Raw genomic sequence first — 24267 nt, forward strand, 5'->3', positions numbered from 1 at the left:
TATAGTCATCACACTTTGTGCCTGAGACAGGAACATAGTATGTGTATAGTATGTCTCTGGAAGACATATCAGGTCATGGCTACACCACTTACACCTAGCTATAGGCTGATCCTCCCTGTGGAAAAACCCACCCATCTCCAGATTTTCTTCTGTAAATAGATGCTTTAACCAGGTACCTAAAAGTACATGGGCATGCAAATGTGAAAACATGGTGCTTTTATCTTGTGTGTATGTACGTGTATATGTACACACACGTGTTGTATTACACTCTTTTAGGAATTGTTGCATCTTCTAGGTTTACTGTACATCAGGAAAAAAGTTTAGCGTTAAGCTGTAGTAAAACAGAGCCTATTGCAGGATTTAGCCAAGTAAAGAAAGTGTCATTGATTGCTCCCTGGAGATGCATCATTTCTAATGAGAGTCCTAAAATGTTAGGAGATGATAACATAAAACTCCACAAAACTACTGGAGTTTGCAGACTTATTACCATATTGTACCCATGTTGTAACTGAGGGGGGGAAAGAAATGTAAATAATCTTTTTCAAATGGGATTGTTGATGGGGGAAATGTGTAAAAATGAAGCTGTTGGCAGAACACTGTTAGCTTATGAATTATACATTTAATTAAGGAAAGCTAAACTGGTAGATTTTGAAACTTGTGATTTACTGTGTCTCATTAAAGACAGAATTTCAGTCCTGCTCCCGCTGTTGGGTGCCGGCAGCAACGCGGAGCAGCCACAGCGTGGGGCTGGCAGGGCACCTCGGGTGTACCTGCGCTGCAGCACGCTGTGTTATAAGCACTGAACATGCTCGCTGTGGTACTGATGGCAGTGCAAGAAGGCTTCGCCAAAAAGCCCTTCTGAAAAGCAGGGCCCTTGGATAGTAAGCTCGTGGAGATCGGCCCTTCCAGGGTGGGCTAGTCAAATTAGCTTCAAGTTGCCTAGACTATAGACAATAATATATTGTCTATATACAATATATATAATATATATAATAATAATATATATACAATATATATAATATACATTATTAAGGTACGCATTGTGAAACACTGTATGGAAAAAGATGGCAAAAAAGGGTTAGGAAGTCAGAATAGGACGAGAACTGAGAGCAGATGTAAGAATGGAAGACAAGAAGGGTCAAATGTGCAATAGGACCAAATATTAACTAATCTCCAAAATATTTGCGTGCAGCTGAGCTCCTCCCTTCATGAGAATCTCATGATAAAGTTATTGTTACCAGTTTCATTTTTCCATATCCAGAGTGAAGAAAGGAGCTGTAACACTGACCAGCAATTGGCGCTCGATGCTCAGAGGGGGACTGTTATAAATATAAATTATTTACTAAAACAGCTTTCTCATGGCATTGCAGCACTGCCATTCCTACTTAAAAATAGGCTAAGCAGGAAAATGAAAATTATCAGGGGACAAAGACTTTTGTGACCTTCTGAAGTGGCTTGAAGTAAGTTTAAAACTGAAGCAATGCTTACCTTGCCTTTGCTAATTTGTGCATCCCCAGTGGTTTGCCCTGTAGCTGACTCGTTCTTTCAACTGGCGATATTGCACTTAAGCACTAACGGGAAGCAGATTATACTGGAAGGGATACATGATATGTATCTGGTGTTTTCTAGGCTTGTCCTATACGTGGATCTTCAACAGTAATACCTTACATGTTCAGGAAGATGGTCGCCGCTTTGTTTCACAAGAAACGGGAAATCTGTACATTGCCAAAGTAGAGCCATCAGACGTGGGCAATTACACCTGCGTTGTAACTAACTCTGAAGCAGAGCAAAGCGTGCAGGGGCCACCCACTCCTCTCACGCTCCGCAGCGATGGTAAGTTATCTGGGCGTGCTTGGCTAAAAACATGCAGCACAGTGCGAACTGGTCCATCTCCAGTTATTGGAAATTAATACTGCTATGCGTCCTCATGGAGGTAAAAGGCTCCCAGTAAAAAGCTGTGCGGTGGGACATGATCTCAGTTTCTGCTGGATTTAAATGAGATTTGAACTGTCAGGACAGGAAAAATTAGATAAACGTATGCAAAGAAAGTGGTGCTCAATATCATTGAAAAATAGCAAGAGAATGTCAAATGGTATGTTAATGTTTTTCATCTTAGGGATGCCTGTGTTGAGGTTTAAATCTGGCAAAGCTTTCTAAATTTATAATCTAGGTATAACTCGAATAACAAATCTAGAAAGTTATTTCAAAGTGAGTCACTGAGGTGAGAAACTCACCTGCACATATACAAATATCTTTCTGGCAACACTTCTCATTGAATGCTCACAGTGAGAAATATATACCTGGGAAATCTTTACACAAAGTTTGTTTTGTACGTTTGCTCACCTAAATGTCAATATACTTGCACTGTTTGCAAAGCAGTGGTGGCAATCAGTAATAAAAGTCTGTATAGAGTTATGTTTCTAGGATAAATAAAACTCAAGTGTGCATTATAGAATAATACTTCCACTAGGAGACTGTGCTGCTTTATAACATATTCGATCAGATCACCCAAAACAAAGTTATAGTTCCACAGCTCAAGAGCTAATAATTGGGTACAAATTGTGAGTGTACATGCTTAAGATCTCTTCTGACCATTTTCTTCCTTTTCATCACCCTACTTTATTCCTTTTCTCAGAATCATTCTATCAGTCTCTTTATCTTCTCCCATTCACTTTGGTGGCCTCTGGACTGGGTCATAAACAGGCAGCCTTTAAGGCAATGATGCGAATTATATGGGGCATATTAGTCAGATCCCTGTTAAATATAAAATAAGAATAAGCTCATTTTCAGTGTGGGATCTGTCCTGAACTGATAATGGGTTATCTGTGGTTTACCAGATGTTCAGCCAGATTTTCAAATGTGATCATTGCATCTAATTACATCAGCCTTTCTCAAGCCTGGAGCTCATGTTTGGATGCTTTAAAGAAGTGTTTTACAAGTATTTTGGACACAGAATTCCATAAACCTTTCTTGCTCCCAGAATATATCCAGTGTCCTGAGAAGTGGCCACTCAGTGAAGTGACCAGTGTTAAAGGCATTGCTTGTTAACGCCTCTTAAAAAGAGGTGTGAACCCTAAATTGTCTCTAAAACTTTAATGCACAAGTGTAACATCCTTGTATACGTAGAACCTGTGTATAAAGTCATGCCCTTCAACTCTCAAATGCATAGAACTTACAGATTTCACACAAGCTTTCAGCATGGGGTTGAATTTCACCCAGCAGGCTAAGCCTGCTCCATAGACATCACGTGTTGATTGCCACGGGTGGAACGTAAGGCTCTGACATTAACACCATCCTTTCTTTTACACTGAAATTCTGTTGTACTAGACAGGTCTGAGGCTCAACTGGAGTGCTAGCTGTTTTGATGTTCAACAGGTGTGATGGGGGAGTATGAACCAAAGATTGAAGTACGTTTTCCAGAAACAACATATGCAGCGAAGGGCTCATCTGTTAAACTGGAATGCTTTGCCCTCGGAAAGTAAGATTTTTGTCTTTTATTAAAATGTGGGTTCTAACACTGTTCTACAGTGAGAAACAATGGTTCGTTCTAATTTGCACAGTAGAATTTTTTTGTTCAGAATGTAAGTTTGTAAAACTTACTTTTTTAACCTTATCTTGGTTTGATTGTTTCTGTGCAACGTGTTCCCAAGGAAATGAGAAAGAAAACTATACCACAGCTGAAGCCCACTTGGTTGCAGCTTGAAGGGTGGGGAGGGGAGGGGAAATCAGAATGAAGACTATATTCCTTGAGAGTAGATTTAACTCTGGGGTGAGACGTGACTTCAGGTTACAGCGTTCAGTGTAACTGCACATTCATATCTGATCTGCATCAAAACAGGAATATTTTTGTGCGTGGCATCGTTGTTAAGAATGAAACTCGGGGAAACGGGCTGTGTTTCAAGAGCACATAGACTGTCTAGAATGGATCTGACAGATTCACATGGCTCTCAGCACACTCTTCTCCAAAGAGATGCTGAGGAGCCCTGGGAAGCCCTAGCAGTAGCCCCTCCTGCTAAAATCTACAAATCCATTGGGCTTGCGGTAGCCTGTATGTTTCCTAGATTGCTTACACTGCTGTATTCACTTACAGAGGGAGCAGTGCATTCAAACAGCAAGGGGTGCTCTGTATTCAAAGAGCAGATGGTTAACTGAGTAAGCGTAACCAGCCTGTGAAAACTAGTCTTTCCAATGAGCATCCGTTTTCCCTGGCAAAGCTAAAATAACCTTAGATTGTTGACCTCTATTTAGTTTAAGTTCACTTTGACAATCTGTTTTAAGGCTGTAAGCTTTTAAAGTGTTTAGAGCTTTCCCAGAGGTTAAAAGCCTGACTTGCAGACAGCACAAATTAATCAAATGTTCCTCTGGAACCTATGCTGAGAAGTAGAAAAATAAAGCAAATAAAAAGTTAATAAGACGGGAAATGGCCTTCCCTTTCAGATGAGATTTTTATATAAACTAATCTTGGGGCTAATTTTTATTTAAGGATGAAGAATATTTCTACAGAGCCATATTCAAAGGCATATGCATTTTTTTGGCCCAAAACAAGTACCAGACTGGAACACTCCTGCTAAAGCTGATTTTCTTTTCCAAATACTGTCAAGTTACTTCTCTTTAAATACCTCCTTAATTATGTGTGAGTCAGTGCAGGCTTTACATTTCGAGTTGTCATTTCATATTTCCATCTGTTGCATGGAAAGCATTTAACAATGATACACTGACTGCATAAAAGCATTTCAAAAACAGAGTAAATTATATGTACAAAACAGTGCCTTATTACTGAAGGGGTAAAGACGGGTCATGTTAATGTGACACACAAGCTTTGCCATTTTAAGAACATCTTAAGGAGAAAAGGTGGACTGAAGGACATACAGATAATGAAATCCCTCAGCGAACACAGTACCTTCTGTGCTGTGCTTGGAAAACGGAATGGCTGAGGGTTGATGCAGCTTTAATATACATTTTCTTCTTCATATATAGGACTGCAGCTGAAACCAGTGTGGCTATACTTCCCTGGAGTTATACTGAGTAAATACCAATGATCCATGGGCAGAAATCCTTTCTTCACAACTTTTTTTATCGTACTATTAAAGTGCATCTAATTTATTGTATGTATTTGAGAGGTGCTGTTTGTGAGTAAAGGCTCTTTAGTGGTGTGGCTAGAGAATTTCTCCTCTCTAGATTTTTTTTTGACAGGTTAGATGTCTCATACAGAACTGTACTGTTTTCAGTCTGCTTTTTCTCCCTGAACAGAGCCTTGAACCACATTTTCACTAACATGTCAATCTGTGAAAGAGCTTTATTTCAGAGCTGGCATTTATATGTGAATAAAGCAACAGAAACAGATTGCAGGTGAAATACTCTTAACTTACTAGATAAGGCCAGATTTCTAAAGGTATGTAGGTGATTAGTGATAGTGTTAAAAGCTTGATGTTTCCTACCCCCAGCTGTTTACAATTGTAGTTAGGCACATATAAATGCAGCAGTGTGGCCATCTGCACCTTTAGATGCTTAAATTCCACTAAAACACTAGCCCCTACTATTGTCTGTTTATGTTAAAATCAATTCAGCTCACCGTTTGTTGAGCTATACCTCTGATCTGCCACAAGCACTAACGGTTATTATCTCTCTTGGATTTCAGAACTGCTTTCCCATTATCCATAATTTTCTATATTCATACTGTTAGGCCACTGGTTCAGACAATGCTGTCAGCTGCTACTACCTCTGTGCTATGAATAACAGAAATCTTTCACATCTAAGGCAGATTATAGGCAACCTGCTGGGGTTTTGGTCTCCAAAAGTCTTAAATGAAAGTACTTTCACGGTATTTAGAGAAATAGCATCTCTTTTCTATATGGAACAGCAAATCATACCTATTGGACCTTGCTCAAAAAACACTTCCACATTTAAAATGCAAGTACAAGAGGCCAGACTTACGGCTGAGTTTTAAGGTGTCTTTTTACCTGGAGGAACTCAAAGCCACCTAACTAAGAAGTACTCCTTCAGCCAGGCTGTGGGACACCCAGAGGTAGGTATGTTCCACATACCTCTGTTGCAAAGCTCTGTGTTTTACATGAAAATATCGTGACTGACTCTCGCGAACGGTCTTCTAGCCCAGTCGTAAAACCTTGCTTGTTTTGAGGAAAATAAATATGGGGGGGGCAAAGAATCAGTATTTATTCCTGGGAAGAAGGTTTGGAGGGATGGATCCCGAACGGACAAAAGCACTTGGGCTGGCTCTTGGCTGTGAATCCCGTTTTGCAAAACAGAGACCATGAATAGTAGAGAAGTTTTTGAAAAATAAATTAGTCCTCAATGTGATGAAAATACAGTTGGGCAAAAAGGAGTGTAAGTAGCATGCAACTATCTGATGATTGGCATGGGGAATCTAAACAGGCAAAAAATGCACATTATACTTAATTCTTTAAAAGATGGAAAACTGAAATATGAAATCGTAGCTTGACTATTTCAAATACTGTAGCCTGTGGCAATTTAATAGAAGAGATGAGACTTTGTGTTCTGCACTAATATTCATTGTGTTGACAGTGTTTAATACTATGCCAGTATTAAAAGACATGTTTTGGACCAAGCTATATTAAACATGCCATACGTCTAGATTATTGTTCACTATGTCTTTGAGGGGATTGAGTACCGTGGAAAGAGTTATGTTCAGCTGAGTTACTGTGCTGCTTTCTCTAGATTTCTTCCAAAATAACTTTTCTGTTGCACAAAATAGAATAGTTTCTAAAATGAAAATAAGCAAAGTAGTTTCCATGTCTGGTGCACACTTTTATTAAACTGTGTTTTACATTTTTCTTCATTCTCTTCTGTTCAGAATCCTTGCAGATGGGCTGTTGCCAGCTGAGGTTGTAAAGAGCATATGTGAATAATATAAAACAGGATTTCTTTCAACCCAGAATATTGGTTTTTCATGGGAAGACCCCACATATTCCTGTAAATGTATTCAGGAAGGGTTTTTCTAGAGGCTGTTAGTATAAGTAGATAATCACACATCTATAAGGGGGTTCCAAATAACCATCTTTACTAAACTTACATAAAAATACCAGGCTTCACTTCTTCATTAGATGGCTATTCTAGTATATTCTCAAGGAGTTCATGTAGGAGGATATAAAAGGATCAATTAGGGGATTCTAAAATCATATATATATATGAATTACTTCTGCCACCACAAGTGAAGTTTGCTATTTTCAGCCCACATTCCTGATAGAGCTAATACCTAAAGGTTTGTACTTTAAGGGATGAGCAAGCAGCTCTGGAAGATCCTCTCTTACGTAGTTAAGGTGAGTGGCTTGTGACCGCAGGAGAATGAGACACAATATCAGGTTTCAGAAAATTTGCTGCTCTGCTGTTTCCCTAGTAATACATCAGGATGATTAGAAGCCTGAGTGCTTTAATTATTATGCCCCTTGGATCCTAATTCTTCCTTGTGTCAGCAGTTGATGCAGATGTGATAGCAGCTTTCAAACCTCAGCTTTGTCTTACTTGTTTAACTAGGCATGGTCTTCATTATCGAAGCTGTAGATTTAATTTTATCGTGAAGTGTCCTCAGATGCATAGGACGAAAGATGAGGCATAGATGCAATGCATCATCTGGCTGCTGAGTCTTTGCTACAAAAGGGTGGAACCTTCATCTTGGTGTGGGCAGTAATGCTGCAGACAAATTAATTTCATGTTCAGTGTGACAAGGCTTGTCACCAGCCAAAAAATATTTTCCATCTCCTTTTCTTTCTGAGTTAGTAACTTATGGTTTTGTGATTCTGCTGCCTGTATGGTAGAATATAAATTAAATTAGTACACCTAGATGCTCTGAAAGTTTCAGACAAACTACAGATTTATGTACAAAGACACTCTCATGTTTATGCACTGTTTTCCTACTTATTCAGGTGAAAGGAAGACTTTGTCTATGAAGTGTAATAAATTTGAAAAGTGTACTTGTTTCTTTATATATACCAAAACTTTTTAGCTCCAAGCAGTATCTATTTTAATCTGGTTATTGGTAGTGACTAAATAAAAAAGACCTACCAGTTGCAGGACCACCCCAAATCTGCATGGGAGGGTCCTAGTCCGCGTAGCAATGTCAGATACTGGCTTCAATAGAATAGGGTTATGCAATATAATCCTACAAAAATTCACAAGGCTCTATTTATCAAACTAGGTTTTGTATACACTTACCTATACCTAAAGGACAGTTTCACTTCTTAAAGCATCAACTTGTAAAATAGATAATTTGTTACAAAAAGCAATTTCATTAAAGTAAATTTTAAATTTGAGGTAAAAGAGACCCTGAAAGGTTTCATATGGCCTGTAGTAATGGTTGCTGTTAAGAGGTTTGGTTATAAAAATGTAAACTAACATCAGAAGAAGGTGAAACCAGCAAAAAACCCCACCTTTTGCAAAATACAGTGACTGAAGATGCTGGAAAGGCTATGATAATGAGGTGTCAGCAAAGGCAAGGAAGAAAAAATGCGCATCTTCTCAAGCTGCTGTGATAACAAAGATCCTTCCTATGGATGATGGCACACGGCTGAGCTATGGATCCTCCTGCAGTCTGCTCATTTAACCTGTAGCTCTGGCTGATGAGGAGCTGCTGTCCTGACAAATGAATTCCCTCTGCTGATAAAACTAGGCCACTCGGCGCAAGGCTCCCTGGCAGGAGAACAAAGTGCTGTTAAGTATTTATTGCAATTCCGCATTTAAACGCAGCAAAGTTGATGAACCGAACTGAGGTTTTTATGTCATCCTGCTACAGTTAACATCAGAGGGAGTGCATTTCAAACATCCTTGTGTTTGGCCAAAAATGAGGCAAGTTTGCCTTGAAACATCCCCAAGGATGTCATTATAAGTATGTGGTGTGGATAAGGAAAACAGGATAGCGTCTTGAGCTCAAACCCTGGTAAACTTGACAAGTTGACAGAAGGGGCCTTTTTCCACAGAGTCTTGCCTGTGGCCTTGGTGTCAGTGCAGACTTTCCTTCTTCATGAATAGTCAGTACTAAGAGAAAACAAATGGCTAATAGAATAGGAAATATTTAGATGAAGCACTTTCAGGTAGTGGAGCATGAATGAATGCATCTAATTGTTGTTTTTCTTCTCCCATGTGGCTGTTAGTTTCCTTTAATCTCTTTGTTACGAAAAAAAAATCCAGAAGAGAAGCCTTTAAAATAAGTAGTTAAATGCTTCTGGCATTCAATGCACTGCATGCTTCTGTTATACAGTAGCTATTCACCCACTGTTTAATATGCGATAGCATTTTAGAAGCCAGCCATGCTCTCCTTTGTGTCGTCAACAGTCTGTATCAATCCTACCACAAGACTGCAAAACACCTCGTTGTTTTCCTGACTAGAGCACAGCAATTGTGGGACAGACTTATTCTGCGCAAGAGCTGCATTTCTTTTAAATAAACAGTAACTTGGTTTACAGAAATTCTGCATTAATAATGTCATGCAAGGTTTGTGGAAGAGAGAGCAGCTTTTAACAGACCAGCCAGTGCATTGGAGAAAAACAGACAAGCCCTTTTAAAGTTCCTCGTAAAAAATACTATTAAAGAAGTTTGCATCTTAAATAGATTTTGGTCTCATAGTGAAGGGCATTTAATAAAGGTGGTGATGACAACTACTGTTGTCTGAAAAGATTTGGAATTTAAACAACCCTATAGGTCTTGAACCATAAATGGGAAATAGAAGAATAAAATCTCAGGTGTTCTTTCCAGCTCTTTCACTGGTTAATGATATCTGACATGTCCCAGTCTCTCTCATTCATAGAAAATTGTTCAGCCGTATTGGAGGACTCATGTAAGAGTCAGAATTTGTGTGTGTATAAATTGTGTGTGTATGTACATATGAGTTATCCATATACATGCATACCAGTGCAGAGTTTATTCCAAAATCTGGAACAAATTGCGTCTAGTTCCAAACCACTTTCACAGGCGGCTCTGTTATGATGGAAAATGTAAGGCAGCTAGAGGAATTATTACGCTGCTTAAATAGCTCTTAGAGATCCCTCGGTTAAATTTGTGGTCTTGGGACTATGATTTTCTGTTTTACGGAGCAGGGGAAGGGCAGCTTGGAGGCTCTCTTGCCCAGCTGAACTCCCACCAGCACGAGGAAAATATTTACAGACTTCCAGTGCACCCGTTCTATCTTTCAAGCTTAAATGCAGAACTAATCAAATTTGTGGGATTGCTATTCATCGTATGTTAGAGTGGTCTAGCTGTAAATTGTCCGGTACATAGTCTGTTTCTGTTGATATTTATATTTGTAGTTACTCTGTTAACACCTGCCCAGCTGCTCAATCCATGTAATTTGCTGAGTACTCACACTTCTCCCGCGTCCTGGTTCTTCTGGCTTTGAGTGAACTTGGGCACATCATAGCCACACAGACCCAAAATGCAGAAATTAGGCCTAAACTTACCTGTGTGAAGTAATTTGTCCATTCTGTATTTGTGACTTGATTTCTTTGGTCAATAAAAAAGGATTTGAACCAGGGACCTAAATAATTTAAAGTGTGAGCAGTTATAGCCTCTGCTAAAAAGGCATAAATACTTTGTAAGTCAGCACTGCAGGCCAGAGACCTCGGGGACTGGCAGACAAGGGCAATGTGCACTTCCAATTTCCGTGAAAGTTATATTTTCAAGTTCAGTACCGAGTGTTTGCTGTTGATGTTACTTCCAATGGAAAAGAAGTCAGCATTTAGCCAAAGCCTCTGTAAAAAGCTGTTCGAAACGTAGCTGCTCATCTGCTTAGAAAAAGCAGCTTACTGTAGTTTGCAGAAACAGAAAGCAACTGTGAAATCCAAGACTATTAATATTTCAAAGTGTTTTGGTGACATAATAGATCATGAAAGTGAGGCTTGTATGGTTTGTGATATTACCAGAAATCCAAGAAGTATTTATAGCCGCTTTCACACTTGACTTTTTTTTACTGTATAGAATACATTGATCCAAATATAAATGAAAATGATAGAAAGCTACAAAAACATGAAACAAGAAATATTCTCTTTTGTCTCTATCTCCTTTCAACCTCAATGCCTCATGCTTTCCACTTCGTCTCTCAACTGTCTGCCCTCCTCTACGCTGGCTCCCATTTTTTATACCTAGATTTATTGGTATTTTTAGGTCCTTTGAGTTCTTGTCCAATATTTCCTATTTTGAGGTGTGAAAATACCTCTAATGCTACAGGGAATTTGTTTGCTCTGAAAACCAGTCAATAATTCAGTACTTCTATGGTGTTTATTTGGACTTCCAAAGTCATTCCTTCAGTGTCACAGTGTTTAAAAGCAGGTTTGAGCCCTAAGTAAGAGTTACTGCGGGGGAAAACCCAAATTGGCCTAAGAAGCAATCATAGAATTGACTGAGGACTTCATCCCACTGTTGGACTTGTGCCCCGAAATAAATTGGACAGGTTATAAAAATCTCAGTGTTATGAACCTCTGTATGTCACGCTTAGAAACAGAAATGATTTCTTTTTTTTAAAATATTATTACTCTTTTGAAAAGATTTCACATTATCTTTTATCTGCTGTAACAAATGCTCTCTCTTTTTCTCTAATGAAATATAATTATTTAGTCCTGTCCCTAGTATTAGCTGGAAGAGGTCTGATGTAAATTCATTGACAAAGAAAATAGAACACAACAAAACCAAAGGAGTTCTCGAAATCCCAGATGTTCAGCAAGAAGATGAAGGCTCTTATGAGTGCGTTGCAGGAAACATTCGAGGAAGAAACATTGCAAGAGGTCGATTATTTGTCTATGGTAAGCAGATTGATTAATTTCTTCATTTATTTTTTTTTTACAGAGCATGATGGTGTTCAGATGTATTTTGTAGATGAAGTCTATTAGCCCCTTACTGGAGATAAGAAATGTAGTTCAGGTTAAGCTGATTAAAAAATGATTGGAGGTCTGCAGTGACCTTCACTGAATTACATTCTCAGCAAATAAAGATATTTTGCATTAAAACTCAGATTGAAAATGTGGGCTGTGCCATGATGAAGTTGTAAAGGTTAATACGAGGCAGAAAGAAATCCCTGGTACATTTACATGAAACATTAAGGGCAGGCAAAAAGATTTACTCTCAATAGCTCACAGCAGCATAAAGCTGTGCTGCCCCAGATGCAGATCAGGGAAGGATTCATGAGGTTTTGGTTCATGGGAGTGTAAGATTATCTCACCTTCTATTCTAGCTGAACTCTATTGCTCCATAAACAGACGAGGGCAAAGCAGGGGAAACTCATTCCACTGCCTCCCTCTCCTTCTTCCTTGTCTGAAAGTGGAGAATAATATTTCCATGAAACTGGTGTTCAGATGGATTTTGTAGATGAAGTCTATTAGCCCCTTTCCTTTTCCCTTCCCGCATGCATTTATTTCCTGTGATCCAAGTCACACATGATGGTCCCTCACAGCCAAGGTGAATTATATGCTCTCTAGTCCCATTGTTAATACCCAGGGAAAGCAACATATTTTGACAGCATGGATAAGGGAGATCTTTTCTTTACCTCATAAAACTTTCAAAAGAGAAGGAAAAAAGAAGTAACAGTAAGAAACAAATTACAGAAAGCTAGACTGAGCCTACAATTAACATCTGTTGAGAAGACCTTGGCAAGTATTTTTTTTTTAAGTAAATCTCTTCTAATGAAGAGATGTAGGCTTTGCTGATAAGCTACCAGTCTCCTGCAGCTGTGGCTACTATCAAGATATATGCCAGGAACAGAGCATTCTGCTGCTGTTTTGAATATTTAATTATTTCTTTGCTTTTAGGGGGTTATTTTTGTTCTCATTGCTCACTAATTTTTGCAGAACATCAATCAAGCAGTTCCATTAAAATTAAGTTCAGTAGATTACCTGGACATGATTGATAACAGCATAGGCAATTACAAAATTATGATCAGTTAATACAATCTAAAACAATGTGCTTATTAAATGTGCTTTGTAAATTAATTAATAGCTGTTCATACTGAAATATATAAACGGCGCTCATGAAGCTTTTGCACAAGATTTTTTTCATCGTGTTAGGAGTGGGCTGGTATATTATCTACATAATTGACTTCCTCTTGCTTAATTTCTGTGCTGCGGTGTTTTTTGTCTGTCGGCAGCTTGTCTCTAGGAAAGAGGGTTTCTTTCCTGGACACTGTCTGCTGCTTTGTGTGTGATACGTAGGTCCCGTGCCTTAGGCTCCGAGAGCAATAAAAATGACGTGTAATCAGAATCACTTTTAAGCATGGTGAGCTGTATCCCAGATACTTTCCCATTCTGGGAAGCGGCTCGTTGGCATTGTATTAATCTAGTGTTGGACAATCTCGAGGTACTTTGTTGGGGCAGAGTCATGACCTACCCGCAGGGTCATGCTGTAGAGGGAGGCTTTTTAGTAGCTTGTTCCGCTAGTCTCAAAGGATAACGATTCTCTTCCTAAAATTAAATTGCTCTATGTAAGAACTACATGTGTGTGTGTGTATATATTTTTATATACATATGGAGACTACAGCATTATGATTTAATAACCCAGCCAAAAATTTTTCACAGGATGTTAAGACACCAGCCACTTATGCTAGAGGCAGAGGGATGCAACCTAGTATCTCATTGGCATGTGGCTTTGGTCTATCCCAAAGTTAGGTGGGTGTTACTTGTTCTCCCTAGGTCTCATATTCACCTATATCTTGACAACTATTCTAAATGTCAGCCCACCTCAAGCTAATTCCTGCTCAGCTCGGTCCTTCAGTGCTTAGTTGGATGTTTACAGAGCTTGTAGGTGATTCCTGCAAATTCTGCTTTTAGGCAGCAATTAATTTATGTAAATGCGCCACAAGTATTGAGAGGGTGTTTTTCTAATCTCAGTAGCCCTAATTCCTTTGTGTAGTATCTGTGTTCTAAATTACGAAGAACCCATGGTCTGAACCCATGGTCTCAGGTATGTGGGTAAAACAGAGGGGTAATATTTACAATCCATGATTTTTATTAGCTACTGACTAATGATTTTGATATTTCTATTTTCGGTACACAGATCCAAGTCCCTTGAGAGGAGGACTCTTTTTCAGAAGTAGGGGTCTCTCAGTGTTTTCAGAGACCATGTCCAGAATTTCAGGCATCTAAAATCACGCTTCTGCAAATTTTGGCCATAAAAATGAATAATATCTAAACTGAATTTCCTGCCCACCGGTCACTTGATCTCTAACGTTTTTCCAAGTTAGTCCTGAAATTGGATGCCAGGGAATTGTTGTGCAGAATTCACTTGCAATATAATAAGAATGTGTTGGACAAATACTAATTAGCCTTGCTCAGTTCATTAATTAATGGCAACATACCTCCAGCGAAATAATTTTTCTCCTGCTTAAAATGGTTTGCATATTCTTTTCAGCACTCCCTGAATGGGATAAAAAAATCCAAAATGCCTTTCTGTCTCTCTATGACAGTTTAGTTTGGGAATGTAAGGCAAAAGGAAAACCAAGCCCTTCCTACAGTTGGTTAAAAAATGGCCAGCCGCTCACATCAGAGGTAAGGTTCCTGTTGTCTTGTTTGCTTTCTTGCTCGTCTTTTTTTTTTTTTACGTTTTAGTCATGACATTCATTTTACAGCGTAGCATATTACCTTTTTTCAGAAATTTAATTAAAGTTTAACATATTAAAATAAATATAATAGCACAAAATCTTTGCAGCACAAAGCCTCAGTTCTTGGAGTTCATCTTTATTGAAAATGTATGGTAGTGCTAGTTTATATATAGAGAGAGAGATATAGATACACCAATTTCTTCATATGATTTATCTTACAAAGCATCTAATTGCTACAAGATATGGCAGTAGGTATGGATGGGTTTAAAAATAACAATTATACTTAGGGAAGGAAGGGTCTGTCCAGAAACACTAAACACCTTTGTAGACATAATCTGTAATTTGGGAAACCGGTAGGATGCCAGCTGACTGTTTGTGGAAGAGTGGTTCGGAGCTGGCATCGCAGACTGATCAGCCTGTTAACTTGCACTTTTCTTCTGTTTCTGTTCTTAATCTGTAGGCTGGGTGGACCTTTGGTCTCATGCAGTATGGCCATTCTTATGCTATGTTAATCCTTTAACTGAATTAGTCAGTCAGCTATGAAAATCAGCTAATATTGAGGTTAATACTTTTCTGGTGCTATGTAGAAGAATAATAGACTAAAGAAAACCGTATGAAGTTATAAGGGAAAGGTGAATAAGTGAAAAAAACCTCACTTAAAGAAAAAAGAAGGACCAAGAGGAAAGGAAAGTAGTGAAGTGGTAGGAGTGAAGGAGGAGAGGGGAAATTAAAACCGTATGAAGTTATAAGGGAAAGGTGAATAAGTGAAAAAAAACTCAAAGAAAAAAGAAGGACCAAGAGGAAAGGAAAGTAGTGAAGTGGTAGGAGTGCAGGAGGAGAGGGGAAATTAATTGGAGCTCAGACATTTAAGAAACCTGATCAGATACTTATGTAGCCAGGTCTTTGAGAACCCAGCTTTGTCTCTTTCCAGGCAGTATAATTATACTTCTGTGGTGGCCAAGCTTTGGCACATCCATCTTCCAATCTTCACTTGTTGGCAACCTTGTGGAGAATGACTTCTGTGGCAAGAGACTCTTTGCTGCATTTGCATTCTGCTGAGGCCAAGTTTTCCTTTTTATTAAGCATCTCTTCAGCATCTATCAGGCATAAAATGGCATGGCTCATCTGTAATGCATTCTTACTGGGTTGGAAAAAAATAATACTGTCATTAATTTCTGTCTAGCAAGAACAGATACAGAATCATTTCCAAAACATATGGGGCGAATTAGCGCCTGCTGGGTTGCAGAACCAGCACTTGTTTGACTTAGTAGTACTTATTTGAAGCAATTGGAGGGGGGTCCAGACTTCCATATGATTTTCTGCTGGATTAGTCCTAAACAGACCCCAACTAGCATCTGAGAAGGCTAGCTAGAATTTACTTGGATTGCAGTTTTTCTGAACCTGACCATTCTACTCATTGTCACCTCTTCCTAAGCAAGATTACCTAGTTTCTCTCTCTTTGAAGACAGTGATATTTAGAATCTGTAACTCTTCAATGGGATAGTTTCACTAAAAAAAAAAACCACCACTCTACAGAGACATTTTCAACCAACATTTTCACAGTACTTACAGTGTATTGTAAATGGAATACTTCAGGCAACAAAATGCTGAATGTTACTGCTCAATGGACAAAATGGATAGTTTGGATCAGGCAACAAAATGCTGAATGTTATTGCTCAATGGACAAAATGGATAGTTTGGAGTTGAAAGTACAAGGAAGGTGTAATAAAATATTCAGTCTGTCACAGCACCCTGCTTGTTGGAAATATCACAGGAAGAATACCTTCTAGACACTTTCCACCTTGGGGCTGATTCCGAGGATATTGTCTACTCTTTGTCAAACCTTTCTCCCTGACCACCGAGTTGGTCATCCCTGCATTATTGCTGCTTGTGTACATGGTGTGCTTTATTCTTCTCTTTGTCTACGTAGTTCAAAAGAGCCAGCAGAGAATGGTGGGGAATTCGGCATGTGTATGAAACACGAGCGTTGCTTCAGAAGGGGGTTTTATATTCAAAGGCTGTTTGTAAAAATAGAACGCATCGAGAGGATAGCAAACAGCCTGAAGGTAAAACTGAGTATGCAAAAGATATCTGTAACGAGAGCCTCAAAAAAAAATTAACAGTGGATAAGTAATGCAATGTTGTTAATTAGTTTGCAATACACCAGCCGTACAACCGCAGGCTGTGCTCTCATCAAATTTCCAAGCTAAATAAGGTTTGTCTGGGTCAGATCTTGGTCGGGAGACCTCCAAGAAAAAGCCGGAGTATTGGAAAAGAGAGCTCCATGGCTCAATAGGTGGCACTCTCCCCTCTGCAAGCACCGCAAGAGAAATCCCCCCAACAGGCTGTGCAACTGGCTCACCTGTGGCAGCTCAACGTTAGGTTATATACGTTCAGCAGTTCACAAATACATTTTAGATGCTTGTAGCTGTTCAGCAAAGACTGTAATGTATACTCTAGCAATATATGGTCCCATTACTGCCTCAGAGGCAGCAGAGCCAGACTAAAAGAACAGCATAATAATAATAGCAATATCTGTTGTTTCAGACTTGCATTTGGTGAGGGAATTTATATTCCCTGCTGTGGGTTTCTTCCACACTGATCTGTTTCGGGGAATATATTCTCTTCTCCTTCTCAGTGTTACACATTGCAGTGGAGCATTATTGTCTCCGAAGGCTAGTAATAGTAAAATCACAAAATTTTTAGCTTTAAGTTATGCTTTTAACATGAAACAGGCTTTTTTGTTTGCCAAAATTGAGCAAATAAAACTCATTTTAATACACCAAAACCCAAGCTCTGGTCCAAATTTACCTACTGTGCAAGTTCCTCTACTTCAGCAGAATTGCACTGAAGAAACTTAGCGTGTATAGAAATGCAAGCCATGAGGAGCATGCTCTCCCTCTGATCTGAACAGCTGCCTGTGGGTTTCCAGTAGGAATTTAAAAGTGTTGGCTTTCAGTAGAGCTTTTTCAGTAGATCGTATTTCTGTTACTTCTGATCTGATGACATTTGAAATTTTTCCATTATTTGAGCACCTCTGTCTCCTGTGGAGCTTTTCTGATCATCTTAGATTATCATCATCAGATTCATCTAATCAGATGAAGGGGGGGTAGGTCATGCTTCACCGTGCCCCCAGACAGGGCTGCAGGTGCTGCTTCTCAGGAGCCGTATGGAAGATGCTCCAGGCTCCCAACGTGGAGCAGCCGTACCTGCCCTGTGGTAGCTGCTTCTGCGTCTGCTTCGTGGTGAAGCATACCCACAGATTCACAGTTCAGCAATGCAGAGAAACACGTGACACAGCTGGAACATCTGGGCAAACCTGCCCAAGGCAACGACTCTGCAACACGTGCCTGGAGCTCTTGAAAAGTTTGAAGAGCTAAGAGGTCTGAAAACATAATTATCATTACATAGCCAAGGTATACATCGTATTTCTGACTTATTCATTCACGTTGCTTCTAAGAAAACAACATTTCTGCTTCTGAATTATGATCAGGTGCATCAGTGTGATACCAAAAAACTTTGGGATTGTACACTCATTGGCTCTATTGATGTGTTTTGCTTGGTTTTCTTTTATCAGGAAAGAATTCAAATAGAAAATGGAACTCTTATCATACCTACGCTGAATATGTCAGACTCTGGCCTCTATCAGTGTGTGGCAGAAAACAAGTACGATACTATTTATGCCAATGCTGAGTTGCGGGTGATAGGTGAGTGAATGCCACTGAAATGAGCAGGTACTGAGTATAACAGGACACTCATTTAAAAAATTTGAAATTAAGAAATGAGTAGATTAAATTCCACCTGGCAGTTCAAGTCTGTTGATATTTCTTTGCTGCTTGCTCTTCATCACCCACGTGTGAATGGGTTTTTCTGATTTTGTGACTGGTTTGGAGGAAAATTCTAATCCTGTGTGTGGTCTTTTTTTATCACATACCCACAATTTTAATGAATGCTGTTTCTCACTTAGTATTATGGGTTATTAATAGTTATTCTGCAGTTTTTAAAAGTCAGTTTTAGAAAGTGGGTAAAATAGTTTTAACTATAAACAAAGAGCATATGGCAAATATATATATAAAAACAAATAACATATAGCAAATAATCTCATTAAAAATTACCAAACATGCACATAAAATTGAATTTGTTCATATATTATAAAAAGTATTCTGTTATAGATATCCAAATATAAAGTTTGTTCAACAGCCAAATACTAGTGAAACCAGTAAAACACAGACTTTAAGAGCATCTAACTGCTGTATAGATCTTGCGTTTCCTCCTTCTCTAAGGGTGAATTTTCACATAAATTACTGGACAAATAAACACATTTTCAGAAAACAGTGTCAGTTTATGAACAGAAAGCCATTGAGAAACTGTATTTGTAATTGAATACTCTAAACTCTGCAGACGAATACATGTGGCTGGGATCAGGAGTGTGATGTTTATCCTGCTGACATCGCTCTGCCCAGGAACCTCATTCTTCATCGCAGATAGACCCATTCTCCCAGCCTGCAGATAACCCTAAGGAAAGATTGTCAGAGCAGACAGTTTCTAGGCAGACAGTTTAGAAACAGCATAAATAAGATACAATGAATTCCTTTCTTTGGTACTTAAAGACATTTTTCATGTTTGATCTATCTACTTTTGCAGAAACCTCAAAAGCAAAGCAATTACTAGATTCATCTACTATGTAACTGGAAGAGAAGAATTTAGCAAGTTCATTTAGTAACTTGTCAGCTGCATATACTGTTCTGCTCTTCTTTCTTCTTGCTTCTCTATTTTTAGCTGCAGCACCCGATTTTTCCAAAAATCCTGTGAAAAAAATGTCTGTTGTTCAAGTTGGAGGTGAAGTTACAATTGGTTGTAAACCGAGTGCTTCTCCCAGAGCAGTTATTAACTGGAGAAAGGGCTCGGAGGTTCTGCGCCAGAACAAAAGGTACCGTCATAAACCAGTTGCTGGATTGTTGGGTGTTGTCTGCTTTAGTGTCATTTAAACATCACTGAAACACAGCTGACTTAGTATTGCTTTTGACAGCTCATTGAAGGGAAACTTTGATGCCAGAGGCCTGTTTGTCTTTAGCAGTGGTCATAGAGTTCTGCAGATATAAAGCTGATTGAGAACAAAGCCAAACCGAATACACACGGGTAATTGTACGATACATACGTTTACGTTCATCAGCAGTTAATTCACTGCAACGCTATCAGAGCTGACTGTTTACCGCACGCAAAGCCTGAGTGAATCAGCTTCATGTAGGAGACATCAGTGGAGGCTTCAGGGAAGCGGAATATACCCCCAGGCTCCGGCATAATTGCTTCACAGCTGTACAGGTTGTACAATAACCCGTAGCTAAATCAGCTTCCATATTTTCTGTCTCTTCTGTTTAGGCAGGATTTAGCCACTGGACCAGCATACCGGTACGCTCCCTCGCCAACCCGTGTGGGGTTGCATGGTCTTCGGCAGGGCTTTACTGACGTTTTGTCTGTGGTGGCTAATAGCCTATTTGTGAGTTGCCACAAACCATCCACATTATTACATGCTAACGTCAGTTAAATGGTACTGCATTAAAATCAAAAGCGGCTTACTGACTTGAGTAAGTTGTGAATAGTATAGACAATATACAACCGTGATGATATTTCCATATACAAACGTAGACAGATGAAATGGGCAACAGCATCTAAGAACTGTAATCTTTCTCAGCATCTCTTTCAGTTCACAAATATAACAGCAACACTGTTTTATCACACTATCCTTTTCAAAGACTGAAAACAGTAATTCATAAAGCTCTGGAAATCGAACACCAGATTTTGCACAGAGGAGGAGTTGCTCAAGGAGGTTAGTTTGGGTCACATAAGACTTAAAATAATTATAATTCATTAAAACAATATTATCCAAAACTGTGACACACAGAAATATTTCCCCTATCCCATACTGCAGAAATGTACAATACAGATAAAAGTAAATTGGAGAAGTATATGTGAAAGACAGCACAAATCTGAGAAGTATTTCACACAGGTACTCACAATGAAACAGAAAAATTTGGGTAAGCGACCCATGCCACGGGGCGTAGAGAACTTTCCAGTGATTCCCCCCTCCCCCTTTCGCCAATGGCAGTTTTACTTTCTGTTTAACTGCTCAGCTAATGATGAAAAATATTTTTCCGACTAGCGTTCAGTCAAATCTTTATTTGCATTTTGATTTGTAGGGTCTATTCAACAAAAATGCCTGTTCATTCCTATTAGATGCAGCCTATCCCTACAGTAGGTAGCAAACATGCTCGGTATGCAGTTTGCCCCAGGTAATCTCTGGATTTTCTGACATTGATGAGAACAGGAGCAAGGAGAGCACTGTTTAAAACTTACAATTTAAATAGTTGCATTAAGCCTAGATCTTCAGGTTCTAGTACCCCGATATTACCCATCTGATTTGCTTATGAAAATGTTTACATACTGCATACAGTATTTACTTGTGCTTCTGTATTAATTTACTAACAATAATTATAAGCACGCTGTAATTTTTGACCATCCCAGAAGGCCTTCTGCTGCTTAGCAGGAGTAAACAAAAGGAGCAGGATTTACACTGAGGCAGAGGGAGAGGGTGTTTAAACTCTCCATGTGCAAAATGTTATTACCAGTGTTTCCACTGGTGCAAAGTAGAATTTATGAGGCTTTTTGATTATTAAATGGCAAAATAGCTAACGCCACGGATTTAAAGAAAAGAAAAGAACTCCATCTATACAGTATTTTTCCAGGGATCTTTATGACAGAAAACAGAAAATGAAATAAGGATTTGTATGGCTGTATGTAAAGTACACAACTAATTAAAGTACTAAAATCATATGTATCTTTGCTCATAAAAAAGAGAAGGAATCTGCTCTGCCTTTCTCTCTACATATGATTAAACCCTGACATGTCACATGCAGATTAACTATTTTAACTAAAGCTTTCCTTATTTCTGCTCCCATTTTATTGTGCAGCATTTATAATCTCTCTGGACTCCTTTACTAGCTTTTTTTTTTTAATATTTGGTTGGGTTATAAGTGCTGAAAAAAAGGAAATACCAATCCCTTACAGTTCTGACAGCAAAACTGTGATGGACACATTGCTAAATAAGTCAGATCACGTAGGTTCTTTGGAATGATTTAGACAAATTCAATCTTTTGTTACTGAAACAGTGCAACTAGATCTATTCCACCCTATTTCTTTTTCACCTTCTTTCTTTCACTCATGATAATAGTTTATTCCTGATAGCCATGCATGCATGGTCACTGCTCTCCCTGATCATCTGAGCTCTTAATATGACAAGATAACACTGCTTTATACTAATGTTAGTTTGCAAGTATGTAAAGAGAAATGTGCTGACTAGGAAGAGCTAATTAATACACTGTCCATATTAATAAAAGCACCGTGAAATATTTTTTATTTGATTTCCTCTGAGGGTTTTTAATCAAGCCTTTTTAAGTTTACCAAGATGCAGTATTTGAAAGAATCTTAACATTTCCTGAGTCTGAAGTGTAATCTTCTGAATCTCTTGCCACGGACCAGCAGTGAAGGTCCTCAGCCCACAGTCCCTTTTTCAGGGCACAGACAGTTTCCTCCAGCCCTGCTTGTCTCTCCCATCTTCTCTGCAGCTCAAACACATCATTGCCCAGATCTTCAACAGCTTGTATGCTCTGATTTACGTAGAAGACTTTATTGCATTTAAAGCATACACGTAAGTCCTTCAAAAAATTCCCAAATCAATAAATTTTTACACTAGATGGTAAAACAAAGTCTGAACATACCTGTACCAGGTCTGCTTACTGTTCCCGGTCTTAACATCCCCTCTGCATTGAGTATTCTACTTCAAAATTTTCAGAAATAGGTAAATTCTACCCTCATTCATATGGCTCATGCCCTTAGTAGTGGGATTTATCTTTGGTTCATGCTGCTGACCACCTTAGAGAGGGAATTCAAGGTTATCAGCTGCAGGAATCAAAAAGAAATTCCACAGTTGGCTAATCCTAGCTGGTTTTGTCTGCTCTCTTCAGGTGATCCCCCAGTCAGCTTCTCGGGATCATCTAGCAGTACAGCTTCAGGTTTTCTTTTGGGCAATTAACCTCCTCCTTTGGATCAAAGTCTTGAGAAATTGGCTTTCGGGAGCAACACCGCTCGTCCAATGGGCAGCTGTTCGAAAAGATTTTGCTTGCCCTGTGCTGAATGCACAACTTTTTCCTGGCATGTGTTGTGGATTTTAGCTCAATGTAGAAATGAAATGCAACAAAGAACAACAACAAGCTTCATGCTCTGAACTCCCACCCTGTGGAGTTTGACACAGATATGAGCTATTTTCATGTATGTCATATGTTCTCAGTAAGTGCAATGGGAGTTTTCTTCATCTCACTTCTATCATCTCATGTGTCCACTGAGGAGAAGAAAGAGTAGAAGGGAACAATTCATATATTAAATACAGCAAATTTGCAAGTCTAGACACTGACCTCATCACAAATGTATGTCTTGTTATCACCTTCAGTGGATTCAGGATCACGACCCTCATGGAAAACTTATTTTATAAAAATTCTTTTTGATTGAAGCATTTTAATAAATGGGAATTGGAACCCCTTTTGCTTTACCAGAGAGAGGTGCTATTCCCTCACCATGAGTTGAGGATCCCCAAGCATAGTAGCGAATGCATATAAACATATGTGATTCACTCCACTCAGAATTTAAATGAGGATAGCTGAGGGAAAACCGAGAAATGAGGTAGGCTGAAAGAATGCATTAGTCATATACAGCACTTTCCATGCATTAATAATCAGTAATAAGCAAATATTCATAATTTAAATTGTTTTCTGGGGACTGGACAAGAAGTATGTTTAGGAGTCAATAAAATATGCTCAATACTTGTTGGCTCCTAGACTTGCTTGTAGGACACAGTTCAGTCCCATCTCTGTGAAGGATGGTAATTGATTCTCGGCCATAAATGAAGCTGCTCTACGTGGTAAATTCTCTCTCCCATGCCACGCTTGTTTCTGGTGTTTTGCACTCAAGTTATTGCCATTTCTCAAAGGAAACATAGGGGAATGATTGAGCACCGAAATGAAAAGCTGTCTTTCAACAGCCTTATGCAAAGAAAACTGAGCAGATGTTGTGACTGGAGACTTCTAACGCTATGGGTGGGAGGAATTATCTGGTAATTGCTGAGGTGTTACAGCCGCCCCTTGGAGCCTCAAATTCAAGGGGATTCTCCTGCTCAAATATGAAACGCAAGGACTCAGCAGGTTTCATTAACTAAAGAGTTGGATCTGCTCACAGCCACGTGCTGCATCTGAATTGCTCTACCAGTCTCCTGGGCAGGACCATTCTCCTATGGCCTTCTGAGCACTCGTGGCCACCATCTGCTTCTGCCTTTCTTCTGCTGCTCCACTGTTCAAAGTCAGATTCCAAACCCATGAACATTTGAAGACATTTTAAGCTTTTCTGTTATTTGGGAAAAGAATTCTGTCTTCTTGTAGACTGCTGTCAGATTTAGAGAAATAAGGAGTTAAAAAAATAAAGGCAATTAATTGGTAAACAGGAGAAGTCCTCAATCCACAGATCAAATACAACATACAAAACATATTGTGCTGTGAAATAGCATTTCAGCTTGAACCAATTTGAGAAGAAATGTGTCAGGGCAGTTCAACAAACTTCAGTGAAACATTTCAATTACCAGAATGTCAACACTGTTTGTTTAGCTTAACTGA

The 24267-nt window shown here is 39.0% G+C and overlaps 1 protein-coding gene across 1 annotated transcript in view; it reads left to right on the top strand.

The window, feature by feature from the left end:
- Window positions 1-24267, top strand: part of CNTN6 (contactin 6) — a 92642-nt gene that overhangs the window by 31841 nt on the left and 36534 nt on the right. Inside the window, exons 4-9 of the mRNA XM_009283533.1 lie at window positions 1630-1833; window positions 3376-3478; window positions 11581-11765; window positions 14362-14498; window positions 18129-18258; window positions 19331-19481. Of these exons, the coding sequence (XP_009281808.1) occupies window positions 1630-1833; window positions 3376-3478; window positions 11581-11765; window positions 14362-14498; window positions 18129-18258; window positions 19331-19481 (910 nt within the window). The remainder of the gene's footprint in view (window positions 1-1629; window positions 1834-3375; window positions 3479-11580; window positions 11766-14361; window positions 14499-18128; window positions 18259-19330; window positions 19482-24267) is intronic.

Source organism: Aptenodytes forsteri, unplaced genomic scaffold, assembly GCF_000699145.1.
Source record: "Aptenodytes forsteri isolate BGI_AS27 unplaced genomic scaffold, ASM69914v1 Scaffold267, whole genome shotgun sequence".
In the NCBI taxonomy this organism is placed as follows: Eukaryota; Metazoa; Chordata; class Aves; order Sphenisciformes; family Spheniscidae; genus Aptenodytes; species Aptenodytes forsteri.